Source organism: Filicampus tigris, chromosome 4 (assembly GCF_054856515.1).
Source record: "Filicampus tigris isolate MCC_2025a chromosome 4, RoL_Ftig_1.0, whole genome shotgun sequence".
Taxonomy (NCBI): Eukaryota; Metazoa; Chordata; class Actinopteri; order Syngnathiformes; family Syngnathidae; genus Filicampus; species Filicampus tigris.
The window spans coordinates 27003426-27018343 of record NC_141220.1 but is presented as its reverse complement, the minus strand read 5'-3'; the positions used below and the strand labels follow the sequence as shown (position 1 = coordinate 27018343).

General features: G+C 43.4%; 1 protein-coding gene and 1 long non-coding RNA gene across 3 annotated transcripts in view; one reads left to right on the top strand and one right to left on the bottom strand.

Moving 5' to 3' along the window:
• peak1 (pseudopodium-enriched atypical kinase 1) overlaps positions 1-14065 on the top strand; it is a 58797-nt gene extending 44732 nt beyond the window's left edge. The window contains exons 1-4 of one of the 2 annotated variants that reach the window (XM_086028923.1): positions 84-278; positions 2216-2454; positions 7448-8226; positions 9173-14065. In XM_086028923.1, the coding sequence (XP_085885049.1) occupies positions 250-278; positions 2216-2454; positions 7448-8226; positions 9173-10516 (2391 nt within the window). In that variant the 5' untranslated portion in view covers positions 84-249 and the 3' untranslated portion in view covers positions 10517-14065. Of the gene's footprint in view, positions 1-83; positions 279-2215; positions 2455-7447; positions 8227-9172 lie in introns of those variants that run through there. The other variant, XM_086028922.1, reaches the window with a different exon arrangement.
• LOC147149217 (uncharacterized) overlaps positions 1-14918 on the bottom strand; it is a 60559-nt gene that overhangs the window by 45558 nt on the left and 83 nt on the right. The window lies entirely within an intron of this gene.

Sequence of the window (14918 nt, the reverse complement as noted above, 5' to 3'; positions counted from 1 at the left end):
ATGAAGGGTTAACTCCGTTATCATGTTGTTGCTTTTTTTTTTCCCTGACTGAGGCCGTTTTATTAGCACACAAGGGCGTGCTCTTCGCCGCTAGCAAGCACACATCACCTTAGACAGGTAGGAAGCGTGAGCGAGGTATGAGGGGAGGACGACGAGGCAACGGCGAGCAGGAAAATGTCCCCACAGTAGGCCAGCTATCGCTCTCTGCCAAATGTGAATTTATCTCTGCGTCACAGTCAAGATTCACAAATGGGAAGCTGTGTAAGCCAGTACAGCGGGTGAGAAACCAACTTAACTTTACCTCTGTTAATATCGTGTTTCGTATCTTAGGGAGTTGTTGAGCAGGAATGTCTATGAGATTATGCAATTCTGATTTGAAATCCAAGTTAATTCGTTTTTCATGGGCCTAGTTTAGCAGGGAAAAGAAAGTGAACAGTGAACTGAACCGCTTTCATGCCGTCTCAACAAGTCAGGTCCTGACCCTGAAACGTGTAGCAGCCATAAAGGTATTTCTTGTGTCAAGGTCCCTCCAGCTGTATATTTGATCTTCTCTCTACGCTCATTGTTTGGGCCATATAGTCTTACTGTATGAGATTTGTGGTGTTTCCCCCGTTTCATTTCAGGATTTAACAGCAAATTTTATGTAGCATGTGAATTGATTGGTTATTAGCAGACTGATTGTAGTTTGTACACAGCACAGAACTTGCAAATGTTTCCAAATGTGTTCATCCCTTGTCTGTCGACATGTGCAGCAGGTAACGCCCCTAATATGATATTGTGTTTCTGTTATGTTATGTGTTTTCAGTTATTTAGCAGCTTTCACACCAACTTCATGTTAAATGTCTTGATCGTTAAAGGGGAAGTCACCCTAAAAATATTCTTTACAAGAATACGTTCAATGCAGCCCAAGCTTTTTGTTACTTTCTGCCGACTGAAAATGACTTCACAGTTATTCGGGGCTCAGGTAAGGACCAATCATGGCTCAGCTTTAGAAAACAGGCCAGTCGTGATTGGTCGTTAAATGCGACCTGATCAACTGTGATGTCATTTTCAGTCGTCAGTAACAAAAGATCTGTCAGTCGGCGGCGACTGAGATGAACAAAAACGGGTGGATTTTGCTGCTTAAGTCATATTCCAGAAAAATGAATATTAATCAGAATGCTGTGTTCAGACTAGTTAAGGAGCATAGAACATTTTCTTGTAAAGAACATTTTCGGTTGATTTCCCCTTTAAAGAATTGCAGTGTGGTGACTTTTGTTATTGATTGACTTCTGGTTTACAAGGACATACTTTACAATTTGATTCAAGGGCAAAAACAAGGGCACAGAAATGTATCCTCGTGTGCAGGCAGGGACTTTTGAATTACCGGTAGTCATATGAAGACTAAATAATCAAAAAGTTTCCCAAATAAAATGACTCATCCCATTTGGGATCATTCAGAGCTGTCAAACTGTCTCGACAGTGACTACCCTCTTACTCTAACAACCTGACTCTGACCTCTTTCTTTTTTTTTGGTATGATTTTAGTCAAAATATAGTTAATCATTAATATGATCAAGAATAGAACTGATAAGGATTTGTCTGGGGACAAATGGGGACAAATATGACTAATGGAATTTTTAGGAACTTTGTGTATGACGGTGGATTTTCTATTTCCATAAAGGGTGAATAAAATAAATAACCTCGTCTCAAAGAAACACCCGCCACAAAAATTTTCGACTGGGTGTTTGTCATTACCTTTACACTACTATGGCATCTGATGGCATCATGCATCGGTGTCGACATCATAAACAAACAACAATCATATGAAACATTGTTACTATTATTGGAAAAAATAAACACAACGCCTCATTTTAATTACCTATATTATGTCATATAATACAGCCATGTGTCGCTGTCGACATAAGCAAATCATATTAAACATAATGGACCATGTCAAAAACTAAACTCACACCTCATCATAAAGAAACACTTCTCAACAAGTTTCTATTACGTGGCTTTCGTTACCTTTCCAATGACATCTTTTACAACCACGCCTTGCTGTCGACATCATAAACAATCGTCATTTGAAGAAGTCTCGTTAGATATGCTGTCGATTGCAATGTGTTGCTAAACCAATGGAACCACTCTGGTAATGGAGCTCGATATCTATAACAAACATAATCCCACCGTCACATCCTTCGCTAATCGTGTCACACCTTCTCTTTCATCTGCAGCCAGTTACCAGCCGGTGCCAACAATGCTGTGGCTCGCGAGCTGCCCACTATCACCCCGCTCCCCGCGAGAGTGAATCTGGGCCTGGTGCTTGGGGAGAGCGAGGAGGCCCGCGCCAAGCAGGCAGCGGCGGCCAGCGAGCGCAGCGCCAGCCTCGGGGAGCCAGAGGATGACGGCAATCAGTCTCATCGCTCGCACTCGCCCGCCTCCAGCCAGTGCAGTGCCACCTACAGTAACCTCGGTAAAAAGAATATTTACAGGACTACGCTCACGTTGTTTCATTACCTCAATTCACTGGGTTGTTTTAATTACCATTTGTCTGTTAGCTTGAAAACTCATTGAACTCCATTCCGCAAAACTTTATTTATATAGCACCCTTAAAGCGGAAGTCAACCCAAACATATTTTTTTAAGATTATGTTCCATGCAGGCCCAGTCGTTGAAACACAGCATTCTGATTAATATTGTGTTTGTGGAATATTATCCAAGCAACAAAAATACACCCGTTTTTAGCCATCTCTGGGAGCGGCCATTTTGTCAATTCTGTCGACTGAAAATGACATCACAGTTGCTCAGGGCTCAGATAACGACCAATCATAGCTCAGCTTCAGAAAACAGGTGAGCCGTGATCGGTCGTTATCTGAGCCCTGAGCAACTGTGATGTCATTTCCAGTCGACAGAATTGGAAAAAAATGGACGCCCCCCTGAGATGGCTAAAAACGGGTGGATTTTTCTGCTTAAAAGAAAAACTCAACCCAATCATATTTTTTTCAGGAATATGTTCCCAGAAGGCCCACTGACTTGACTTCCTCTTTAAAAAATACGGTTTTACAAAGTGCTTTGGCAGAGCAAGAAACTAACTTTTCCATCAAATAATCAAGTAACCGGATGGATTAGCATTCACACTCGATCTCTGCTTAGCGGCGCGTTGCTAAAACGTGCCCCTAGGCAATGCCAAGCTAAGTTTTGCTTTCCTGCCTTTCAACACAAATTAGTTTCAATTTCCAACTTTCCAAACCTTAACATGATATCTAGTCTGCAAACACGACAGTACGTTCTAACTCGTGAAGGTACATTATAAACACGTTACCTTACAGCTTAGTGATGCGATGGATTGCTGAGCAGGTGCCTTTAGACAAAGGGGATCAGGCTTTAAATCGCGGTCACGAACGGTAACATCCAGTGGGTATGCCAGACCCCATTTTCAAGCACCAAACCCAGATAAAAATGGCTAGGTTGCGTCAGGAAGGGCATCCGGTGCATAAACTAGGCCAAATGTCATATCGGGGGAGACCCCTAATAGAATGTGAAAAGGTCCACAAATCCACAAATGTGTGGATAGTTGACATGGAGCCAGCAAAAATGGTGTCTCAATTAGAGGCAGAGCCACTTAGATTAAAAAATATATATATATATATATTTTTAGTGCACTCAGTGTACTGTCATTGTACTTAATCTGTCCCCCTTCACTTTGTGTAGTTCAGTTCACTGTTGAGTGTCTGAAATAATTTTTGCATCAGCACACCTCCACACAGTGCTAAAACTGCTTGTAAGTGCAAAACCGTCACAACTCACCACCTGCAGCTTGCAATTTGGACCGTCCTTTTGTTAATGCATTTCGTGACAGACATCCTCATTTTGTTAGTTTGTCATTTAGTCTCTACTCAACGTGTTGGAAAATGTTGAGACTGCACTCCCAGCCATGTCAATGTGCTATCCTTGAGGACTTTGGTGTGGACAATTTCTGTGCTATTCAATAATGGAACACAAATGACAGGAAAGAGCCACGTGTTTTTCAGTTTTTTTTCGCTTCAGAAGAATGTAGTAAAATGTAGACATCACCATAGAAACTGAAATATTGAGATTGCACTCAACCAAATGTCCCCTTCTTTTGTTGGATTATTTTTATGATAGCACAAGGAGAATGTGTTTTTTTGTTTCTAATCATTATCTTCTGTATATTTTTAAGCCTTAGTTGTTTTTTGGACTGTCGGTGGACATTTTAAAGTGACCGTTTCCCATAAATTCACTTGGCAGGCTCGTGGGCTGGCTAGCAAAACACACGTTAATCTTTTGCTTGGTGGAAGAAGCGAGTGTTAGTCGTAGATGCCAAGCGCACGCAACTGACCACTTGAAACGTGAAGCCCTCTGTGCGTGGATGGGGAATTTGCTGTGATCGAGTGCCGTGCGAGTGGAAGAGCACAAAGCGGTGGAAAGCGTGTGAGGGTTGTGGAGCAACATTACGCCGTAGGCTAACATGGTCCTGTGTGGTTATGTGCTGTTGGGAATATGTGCGGGTCAAGTGTTTTTATTGTGCGTTGTTGATTGAAGGGCATGCATTGTTTGTGCGTCAGTGGAGTTCGGGATGCTTGACGGCTCTTTACAACAATGTGAGTCGAGGAAGAGTAGGTGGGACAAGCAGCAAAATCCACCCATTTTTAGCCATCTCAGGGGGCGGCCATTCTGTCTGTCGACTGCTGAGCCATGACTGGTCGTTATTTATCTGAGCCCTGAGCAACTGTGATGTCATTTTCAGTCGACAGAAGTGACAAAATGGCCGCCCCCTAAGATGGCTAAAAATGGGTGGATTTTGTTGCTTAACTCATATTCCACAAACGCACTTTTAATCAGAATGCTTTGTTTCAACTAGTGGACCTTCATAGAACATATTTTGGGGGGAAAAAAACTGTTTGGATTGACTTCCCATTTAAACAGATTCCCTACCCAATATTTAAAGATGAACACAGACACCCAGTGAACAAACAAATTTGTCCTTTTCAGTCCTAATCCTAAATTTGAAGGTTGACTACCAACCTAAGGGGCAAAATCGATCCTTTTCTGACTGCCTTAGGTGATAATTGTAATCTCCTTTGCATTGTTTTTTTTTTTCTTTACTTTCTGCTGTCTGTTGTCGCTGTTTCATTCCATTTCACCTATCGCATGTTAGTGTGTCCCTCTCTCACTTGTTAATAACGGAGCATAGCAGTGGGAGGCACAGTGCTCGCCGTCTCGTACACTGCAAAATCTCCAGTCTGAGTGGGAGCTGGCATCAGAGGCATCTCGGGCATGGGAGCACCGAAAAATATTTCAGCGTGTCTGCATTTCCCTTTTAACTTTTAGACAGCGAAGGACTTGAGGTAGGCTCGTCACTTGAACGGTGCTTATTTATCGCTATTTATCGCTCTCTCTGCTTCTTTTTTTTTTTAATGTTGCGTGCTGTCCTGTTTTGGCTTCACCCTTTCGAGCCTCCCACACTTGTGGCATCACCACGTTTGCAGCATGATGCTGAAAAACAGCAACAAGTTACATCAGGTCTTAACTTTCATTTGTCCGTAACAGAAGATTTTTATCAGGGATGATTTAAATATAGCTCATTTGTGTTTAACCAAAATTTTGGTTCAGCTCCAGGCTCACCGCAATATCTTCTCATTTGTCTTTGCTGTTTAATTACATTTTGTTCAAGCATAGCCCTTCCGGTCGTGCAGTAAAGCAGTCAGTCTGTCTTTAAACAAGTGCAACAGCTTCAGTAATCCAGCTATTTTTCCCCAAGATTGCTTTTACAGACCGAGAGATCACTGGGACGTATTTGTTAAATGGACATGTCATTATTTCATCAAATCGGTATCAATGTCTACCTGCTTAATGTATATAGTTCACAAAATAAATAAATAAAAAAGCAGAGCTCTCAGTGGAAGACAAGGTTGGATTACTGCAGACCCATTAAGTATATTCGTTCCAGGGAGGATTAACAAGACCCATTTACTTCATCCTGACTGCTCTGTCTTAAAGCTTCCACTGCGTTGCTAAGATGTTGGCCTACACGTGAGGAGTTGCTCATGCCATTTGTAATGACTTTTGCGTCTGCACTGTTGAAGAGTAAATGGCAAACATAATTCAGCAGAGGGAGATGGTGATGGAAAAATGATCCTCGGCAGCCCCTCGCCATGCTCTGAAAGAACTGTGGGCGTGACATGAAGGTTTTTCCAGTTTTTTTGTATTTGATCTGTCAAAAGGTTTTCATATGAATGACCCTTTTTTTTTTTTATCATGCCACACACTTGTTTTGGGCCATCTGTCTGCCACTCAAATCAGCCCCTCCAATTCACTTGCACCACCCTCCCACAAAAATAAGGTCACTTCTTCAAGCCACTCCAGGCCGCCTCGTTAAGCCTCACTGCAGACCAAGAGTGCAGCTTGAGTCGAGCAGGGGGTAAGACTTGCGTCCAGCTCGCTCACGTGCCGCCGCACGCTACCTCCTGTCGAGCTAAATGCCATGCGGGGTTAGCTTGTCACTACTGACTCCTTCTTTTGTCATATTAGCTGTGGTGGATTCGACTCGGTTTTGTTATTGTACGTCACATTTACTGAGAAGTATGTTATATTGTTTTTTTTTTCCCCTTTCAAATCCAAACTAAAAAATAAGAGTCACTTTGTGGCATTAAAAAACTTCCTTGCAAGGTCATTTTAGTTAAGGAAAAATAACGAAATAACTGAAGTTGTCATTGAAAAAATGTTTTTGTTAACAGAATAAAACAAAAACTATCTCCACAAAGTACATTTTGTTTCCAAAATTAATGGGGAAGTCTACCCAAAAATGTTCTTACAATAATATGTCCTGTGCATCTCCACTAGTCTAAACAAAGTGTTCTGAGTAATATTGTGTTTGTGGAATACGAATTAAGCAGGTGTCTAAGACTGATGTCATTTTCAGTCGACTGGAGGTGGCAAAATGGCCGCCCCCGTGAGATGGACAAAAACTGGTGCATTTTACTGCTTAATTTATATTCCACAAATGCATTAACCAGAATGCTGTGTTTAGACTCATGGGACTGCATAGAACATATAATTGTAAATGGTAAATATTTTGGGTTGACTTCTCTTTTAACTAAAACTGAATGTAATTATAGCAAAAATGTCCTTTGTTTTAGTCTTTGGTAATTTAATACATGAGCCTTTGGGGTTAGTCTGTGGACTATAGAGTACTTATATTTGAAATGTAAATATATATTTGTTCAATTTTACCACAATACTTGCAATGGTGTTTTTTTTTTTAATCTTGCTTACAAGAAATACACAAATTAAAAAATAAAACCAATACTAAAACTAACAAAGCCGCCATGAAAACAAATGAAAATTCTCTATATTGGAAAAGCAAAAGTCAAAGTGAAATAAACATAAACTACGATGAAAATCCCAATGAAGTTGTAACTCTGATTATGCATTCATCTCCTGCAGGTCAATCTCGAGCCAACATGATCCCACTGAAGCAGCCACGCAACATGAAGGCGTCCAACGACACCCTGGCCTCCATCGATCTTGAAGGCCTTGCCGAGCAACCGGTACCCAAGTCCACTCCGCCGCCCTTGCCCAAAAAGGCGGTCCCTCGCTCCATCACAGAGCCCAGCCTGGCCGCCAAGGAGCCCCTCCAGGGTGCCTTTCGACACAGGGCGGAGGCCAAACCCGGCGGCACCAACCTGAGTGTTGCCAACCCCCTTTATGACTTGGACACCACCTGGGAGACGGCGAGTCAGAGCTCCTCGATCAGTGCCCACGATCAGGAGAGCGGTGATTCCCTGGAGCGGCCGTCGGCCACCATCGGCAAAGCCCGCCCAGCCAATAGCATGTCTTCACTGATGTCACAAGCCAGCAGTGCGGCCGGCGCCTCCAGAGAGAGGAAAGTCTACCCGAGCACCGAATCTCTCACTGGCAAGAATCGCAAAACGGGACAAGGCGCTGCCCCTTCCAAGCATCCGAGACCCGCACTTTACCGGGGGCTGGACAGCTGGGATGAGGTGGTGGGCAGGATCAGGGGCCTCCACACGGACACCCTGCGGAAGCTGACGTCCAAGTGCGAGGATCGCTTCATGGCTGGCCAAAAAGACCACTTGCGATTTGAAACTGATAGCTGGTCCGACTTCAGGCTGACCACTGGGAAACCTTGCTGCGAGGCCGGAGATGCCGTCTACTACACCGCGTCGTATGCCAAGGACCCACTGGTCAACTACGCCATTAAGGTCAGATCTATGCTTCTGTTTCAGAGGGCTTGAGAAATATCTTTTTAAGTCGCTGTTTCCCAAAGTTTGTTTGTTTAACAGCTAAATACTAGGGGTGTTACAAAAAACGGTTTGAACCGGAAAAGCGTTTTTTCATTTAAAAGGTGCGAGTGCATAGAATCGAATCATTCCACTTTGAAATGTATCGCGATACGTAGCGCATCGTCTTTTATCGGAGCGATATCTTAGAAGGAATTGATTGGCACATTTACAGTACTGACAAATAAAATAATGCCAAGAAAGTAATTGCATTGTACACTATCAAACTGAGCAATACTATATCGAATCGACTCGTAACCTCGCTGAGTCGAACCGAATCGCCAATTTTCGCCCAAAGTCAGCCGAGGTCTCACTCCAGCTTCCCCATGACCCAGAACGGTGTAATCGGTGTAGAAAACAGACAAATAGATAGCTCCAGTTTGTTCAAGAGAAGCAGTAGTGTCATAACAGTTTTTTTTTTTTTAAACATATTGTCCAAGAGCTGCATTCTCGTTGCTTTGTGTCGTCTGCAAGATACAAACCAGATAGAGATGGTTTCATTATTCATACCGGATATGAAAGTCTCTCTGCTCCACAGCCCTTCAAAGCTTTGCTTTCGTATTAACAGCAGCCTCAAGAGTCTTTTTTTTTTTTTTTTTTTTAATCAGGCCCATACAAACACTGCGCATTGCCTCATTATATTTCCCCAACTGGCTATTTCCATCCCCCTTATTTGAGCTCACTGGCTCGCTATATTTTTGTAATGAGGCTGGTGCTTGAAAATCCACAACAAACCTGTGTGATTGGCACAAGAAACTGGAAAGAGCGAGACATTTTCCTGTCTTTAACCCATTAAAGATTTGCTACACAACGAAGCTGCGTGGGATTCACTTTGGAGCAAATGTTAACAATCTGTTTGTTTTTGTAGATCTGCCGCAGCAAAGTGAAGGAGACCCAGCAGCAATTCTTCCACAGCTTGGCCGTGAGGCAGAGCCTGGCCTTGCACTTCAACATCCAGCAGGACTGCGGCCACTTCCTGGCTGACGTCCCCAGCAGCATGCTGCCATGGGAAGAGGAGGCAGAAGAAGAAGAAGAAGTCGCGGAGCAGGAGGAAGACCAGAAGAAAGACGCCGGGGATGGCTTGAAAGAAAGGAAAATGAAATCGCCGGAGTCCAAACGTCCAAACGGTGAGTTGGATGAGAGGCCGGCAGGCGGGGACGCGAGCGCTGCCGGCCACTTGAGGAGCCGAGTGGTGGTCATCACGCGGGAGGTTCCTTTCCAGACAGTGGCCGACTTCGTCCGACAAGGCGTGTCTCGGCACGTCCAGAACCCGGAGCTGTACGAGCGCCAGGTGTGCCTCCTGCTGCTCCAGCTCTGCTCGGGCCTGGAGCACATGAAGCCTTACCACGTGACGCACTGCGACCTGCGTCTGGAGAACCTGCTGCTGGTCCACTGCCGGCCCCACAGCGCCAGAACCGCCGACCCCGTCGAGCCCAACAATAACAGCGGCGGCAAACCCGCCGCCGCTAGCTCCGCCTGCCCCGCCCGCCTCATCATCAGCAACTTCTCCCAAGCCAAGCAGAAGAGCGCGCTCATGACCACCGAGCCCGGGGCCCTGCGGGACCACTCTCGCCTGGCGCCGGAAATCATCACGGCCACTCAGTTCCGCAAGTGCGACGAGTTCCAGACCGGGATTCTCATCTACGAGATGCTGCACCGGCCGAACCCCTTTGAGGAGACGCCGGATCTGAAGGAGCAAGAGTACACCTGGGCGGACCTGCCGCCCCTGCCCGGCCGATCGCTGTACTCGCAGGGCCTGCAGCAGCTGGCCCGCTTGCTGCTCACCGTCAACCCGTCGGAACGGATCCGCATGTCGGAGGCTCGGGCCTGCCTGCAGTGCCTGCTCTGGGGACCCCGCGAGGACTTGTTCCAGGCCCTGGGCTGCAGCAGCGCCCCGGGCCCCGTGTCGTCGGCCACCTCCAGCCAGCGCCAGGCGACGCTCCAGAATTGGTTGGACCTGAAGCGCACGCTGATGATGATCAAGTTCGCCGAGCGCTCCATGGACTCTGCTTGCGGCGTGAGCTTGGAGGACTGGCTATGCTGCCAGTATTTGGCCTTTGCTACCACGGAGAGCCTGAGCCGGGTGGTGCACATCCTGCAGCAGCCGCAGCCCCCGTCCCAGAACCAGAACCTGAACCAGTCTGTCCCCGCCGGGCACAACCACACTCACTTAGCGCACACCTTCCACCGAACTCAGTCGCAGCCGCTCTGAGCTCCACTGTGGTGTGGTTGCCAAGGCAACAACTTGCCCCCTTGTGTCGTCCCCCGCGCTGATGCTAATGTTTGGTGCGAGCCATTAGCATCGTTAGCACCTAGCGTGTTTCTGGGTAAAATTGCGCAGAGTCAACATGAGCATAGGACAGTGTTATATTCAATGAACGCAAGAGCAGCCTAACGTTCTCACAATGCTATTCAAAGGATGATTTGCACCATTAGCAACAAAGTGGCAGGGTTTAGATACACTTTGGTCTAAAAGTATTCACATAGTGACAAGAGATACCACAATGGAGGTATCGAGTTCGGTCTTCAAGTGGTTTCACAATAGTATGGCTTTACCACCTAGTATTAATTAGCTCAATTTGGACTGAACACTTACATCTCCATTGTTTCAGATCCATTGAGTGGGTGGAGCTTGCATTACACCTATCGCCAGTTATTTTTAAATCCTTATTTATTTTTTTTTTTTTTAATTGTCCGGATTAGTTTAAAATAGTTGATAACAGAATTACCTGTATGTAATTGTGAGCCAAATATTCCTATTTCAAAAGAGACAAATGACAAGCCTATTTGACGTGAAGGCAATTTGTAGTTGGAAAAAACATCTAATTAAAAAAAATCCATCTTTCGTTTCGTCGAAGCCAAAGACCTGCCACAAATTTTCCATTTTAATGTAGTGACAGAAGACGTTACGAGACTTATGTTTACGATGTCGTTCAAAATGAGCCAGTGATTTATTAGCAACTTGTGAAGCTTTTTTTTTTGTCAACGCCAGTAAATCCTCACAGTTGCTGTAATATTTTGACACATTTGTGCAGGTGATTTACAGTCTTCAAAGTTGTTGAAGTTAAAAAAAAAAAGAAAAAAAAAAAGAAAACGGGATATAACCAGTCGTGCTGTTGTTTTGCCTTCTCGTCGCACAACATGCAATTTTTATTTTTTTTCCTGAATTTTTACTCCATTATGACATCTGATTTTCGCAATTATTTTGTGGCACATAATACGAGAATTCTCACTGTGGACAAACAAAAGGGAATTTTCCTGGACTGGACTACACACTTTTTTTTTTTTTATCTTCACCAGGTTTTTGGGTGGGAAAGCTTTGGCGCTGATCCGTTGCTTGGAGGTTAAACCGAGTTGAGCTCCATGATTTTGGAATTTGACCGGTGGCATGTAGAATGTAAAACTTTCCCGGCCTGACATTTGGACTTTTCAACCGATGAACCACTTGGAGATGTGCTTCCATTCCACACTGCCTCCTTTGCCGTCCTGATGGAACACGGACGCCTGGTCCTGCATTGATGCTTGGCGCGCCTTGGTCTGCATTTTTAGGGGTGGGGAACCGACGGCCTGCGGACTATATTACCTTTAATCTGGCCTTCCATGTAATTCTAATAGAAAAGCCTCAGAGGAACTGTCATAAAAATCCCCAAAACACTAAAACCAGGAACACTGAAGACCCGATTTTCCACGAGGACTTCCCCACCCCTGACTTGGTGTAAACTCGGCCGTGAATGCACACAGGTTCATTTGTGGTCCGCATGCCTTTTATCCAACACGTCTCGTTATGTTTTTTGCACATTTAAAAAAAAAAAAAAAAAAAAAAAAAATTGCTCATTTGACATCCAAACTGACATGGACAAAAATAACACTTTGCAATGTCTTTTATATTATTTTGCTTGGTTTACTTTTGGGGAAAAGCAATTTCCATGAGGGGTAATGTTACTTTTGCTGAACAGATGTGTGGTCCTTGGAGCAAAAGGGAAAAAAAGATGAGACAAAGCAGGTGTGTAAAGGTTTTGTATACTAAAGAATGTCTGGAGAGCACTGGTGGCTGTCCTTGTATGTGGAGATTTAAGCGTAAATATATACATAATCTATTTTAATCCACAATCTGCTATTTTTTTCGAGCACCTAAATAACATTTTAACCTTTCAAACTTGACTTTCTTCAGCCGTGCCAGAGGAAAGGACGAGGCAAGTAGATCACTGTTGTAAGAGGAAAGCACATTAGAGTACAGTCGATGTACAAAGTGAACACACCTCTGTTAAAATATTTGCTTTCTTTGTCGTGAAAATGTATGCTGTGAAGCATAAATCATTTCTAAACCATTTGTTTTTAAAACGTGACCTATAACAGTCGATTAGAAAGTGCAAATGTCTGCTACTGTTTGCTTTTGTTGTACAAAATCAAACGTGGGATGGGCATTTCTTTTTAATGTACTTTTTTTTTTTTTTTTATATATATTCCACCATGGTTTCTGCAGAGCCCCTGAAGCCCAAAGTAACAGGTCAGGTTAGTGCGAGGCTACGAAGGTGAGCCTGCTACTCATGTGACAGCGAGTACAAATGATTGCTCGTCTGTCACGATTTCCCACTCTAATTGGTTGTTTTTCCTCAGCCGCAGTGTTTTCCTTAAAAATCACATTAGTGATTTAAGATGGGGACAGAGAGCGGATTTTTTTTTTTATAGATAATTTTACACTGAGGTCATAATGACAAATACTAAAAAAAAGGGGGTTTTTTTGTTTTTAATTACCAAATAACCCTATTTAAGAGGCCATACTTGTGTTGATGGAAATTCACAGGCTACGACAGTTAACGCTAATGAAGTTATCTAATATGAATGTCGCGAGCATAACAGTAACTTAGTCGTCAGTCATCGCTTGTGCTTCACTGAGTATGATAAAGGTGGGTTCAATGTTGCGTTATATTCACCTTCTCTAAGCAATTTTTTTAAATCCAACAAACTGTCCTGGGCTCCAGACTGCCACCAGATGGCCCCTAAATAGTTGCCACTAAAAATAGAGATTTTTTGGGGGGGGAATTCTTGAATAGTTTTTGTTCTTAGCAAACACTTCAGGCCATTTATCAGTAATGTAGTGGAAAGTTAATGCCCCCCGCCTCCACTCTCCCATCCCCCAAAAGTTTCTGTATTGGGGCCACCGTGCTTCTATTTAAAAAAAAAAAAAAAAAAAGCTTCTGGGTCATGTCACTTGGAAAGGAAAGGCAAAGCCAAAAAACAGAATCTGAAGAGGCCCCATGTATATTTTAAACTGAAAAACTGTTTAACCGAGGTGTGTTGACTGTGCAGAGCTTGTCTGTTTACTGTCATGTAGTTGACCTGCTTCTAGGTGTTGAACCACTCAGACACACAAGATGGGTGAGCAGCCGGAAACGCATCAGTTTAAAACATGGGCGGGGAATCTACGACCCAAACAGAGCATATTCATGTCCTCCTCAGAGGAGCTCCAAAATACTGAACACACAACTACTCATAATCTGCAACACTTGTGCAATCGGTGCATCCTACTTTTGGCTCCCATTTGAAAGATTTTCCCCACCCCTGATTTAAAACAAACACCCATCATGACTAATGTTTAATACTGTACTATGCATCCAATATAGTACCATGAATGATCACCACTGGACAGCAGCGCATCCGTTGTGCTTTCTTTAACAACACATGTACAAAAGGACTCCTGGCCATTTATTCACCGACAGTGACCGGAAATAAATAATAAAATATATGTTTTTTATATGTATGTACGCTTTGTTGTTGACTTTTTACTTGTACGTGCTTATTTGTTTACGGGATGACTCTGGGGTAAGAATCTCTTAACATGTTGTTCAATACCTGGATAAAAGGCTTCCTGCTTAAGGAGCAGCAAGTACCCCAGCTACACCACCAGATGGTGCTGAAGGATATTAATATTAAATAGATATGACATAAACCCAACAGCTCAAGAAGAAAAAATTTAAGAGGCCAAAAACACTGGACTTTTGGCTATTTGATAGAATAAAACCCAAAAATCTAATTTTACTCAAAACATAACTAATAGCCTCTATAAATGACATACACACACTTGGAAATAGAAATTAATATTCCTAATTTACTCGTAATACACACAGGCCTTGCATCTTCAATCAATAAAATGGTCAAAACGATTTGTGTAGACCAATAAAGCACTGATTGACTTTTTATAGATCAGCTAGAATTGATTTAGTGTGCAAAATTATTCTGACCTTTCGATGTGTTCACGTCTGATCCATAACGTAATTAATAAAGTGGAAGCTTTCATTAAGTCTGGTGTCACAACTATACTTGCTAGTCAACTCATGGATAGCGAGATAGATATAAAAAAGTTTACACCCATTTTCAAATGCCAGAATTTGTAATCTAAAACGTGACCAAGATGGATAATTAAAAAATTTCGTCCACCATTCATGTGACCTAAGTGGGGCCTTCGACAAGGTTCCAAATATAGCAATCAGCGTTAGCACAAAACCCTTCTGTTTTATGCTAGAATAAAAAAAATATATCAGGTAAAGCATACTATAACAGCTGAACTTTGTTTGTGGTTAATTGGAGGCACTTTAAATGGTTTAAATCCACTT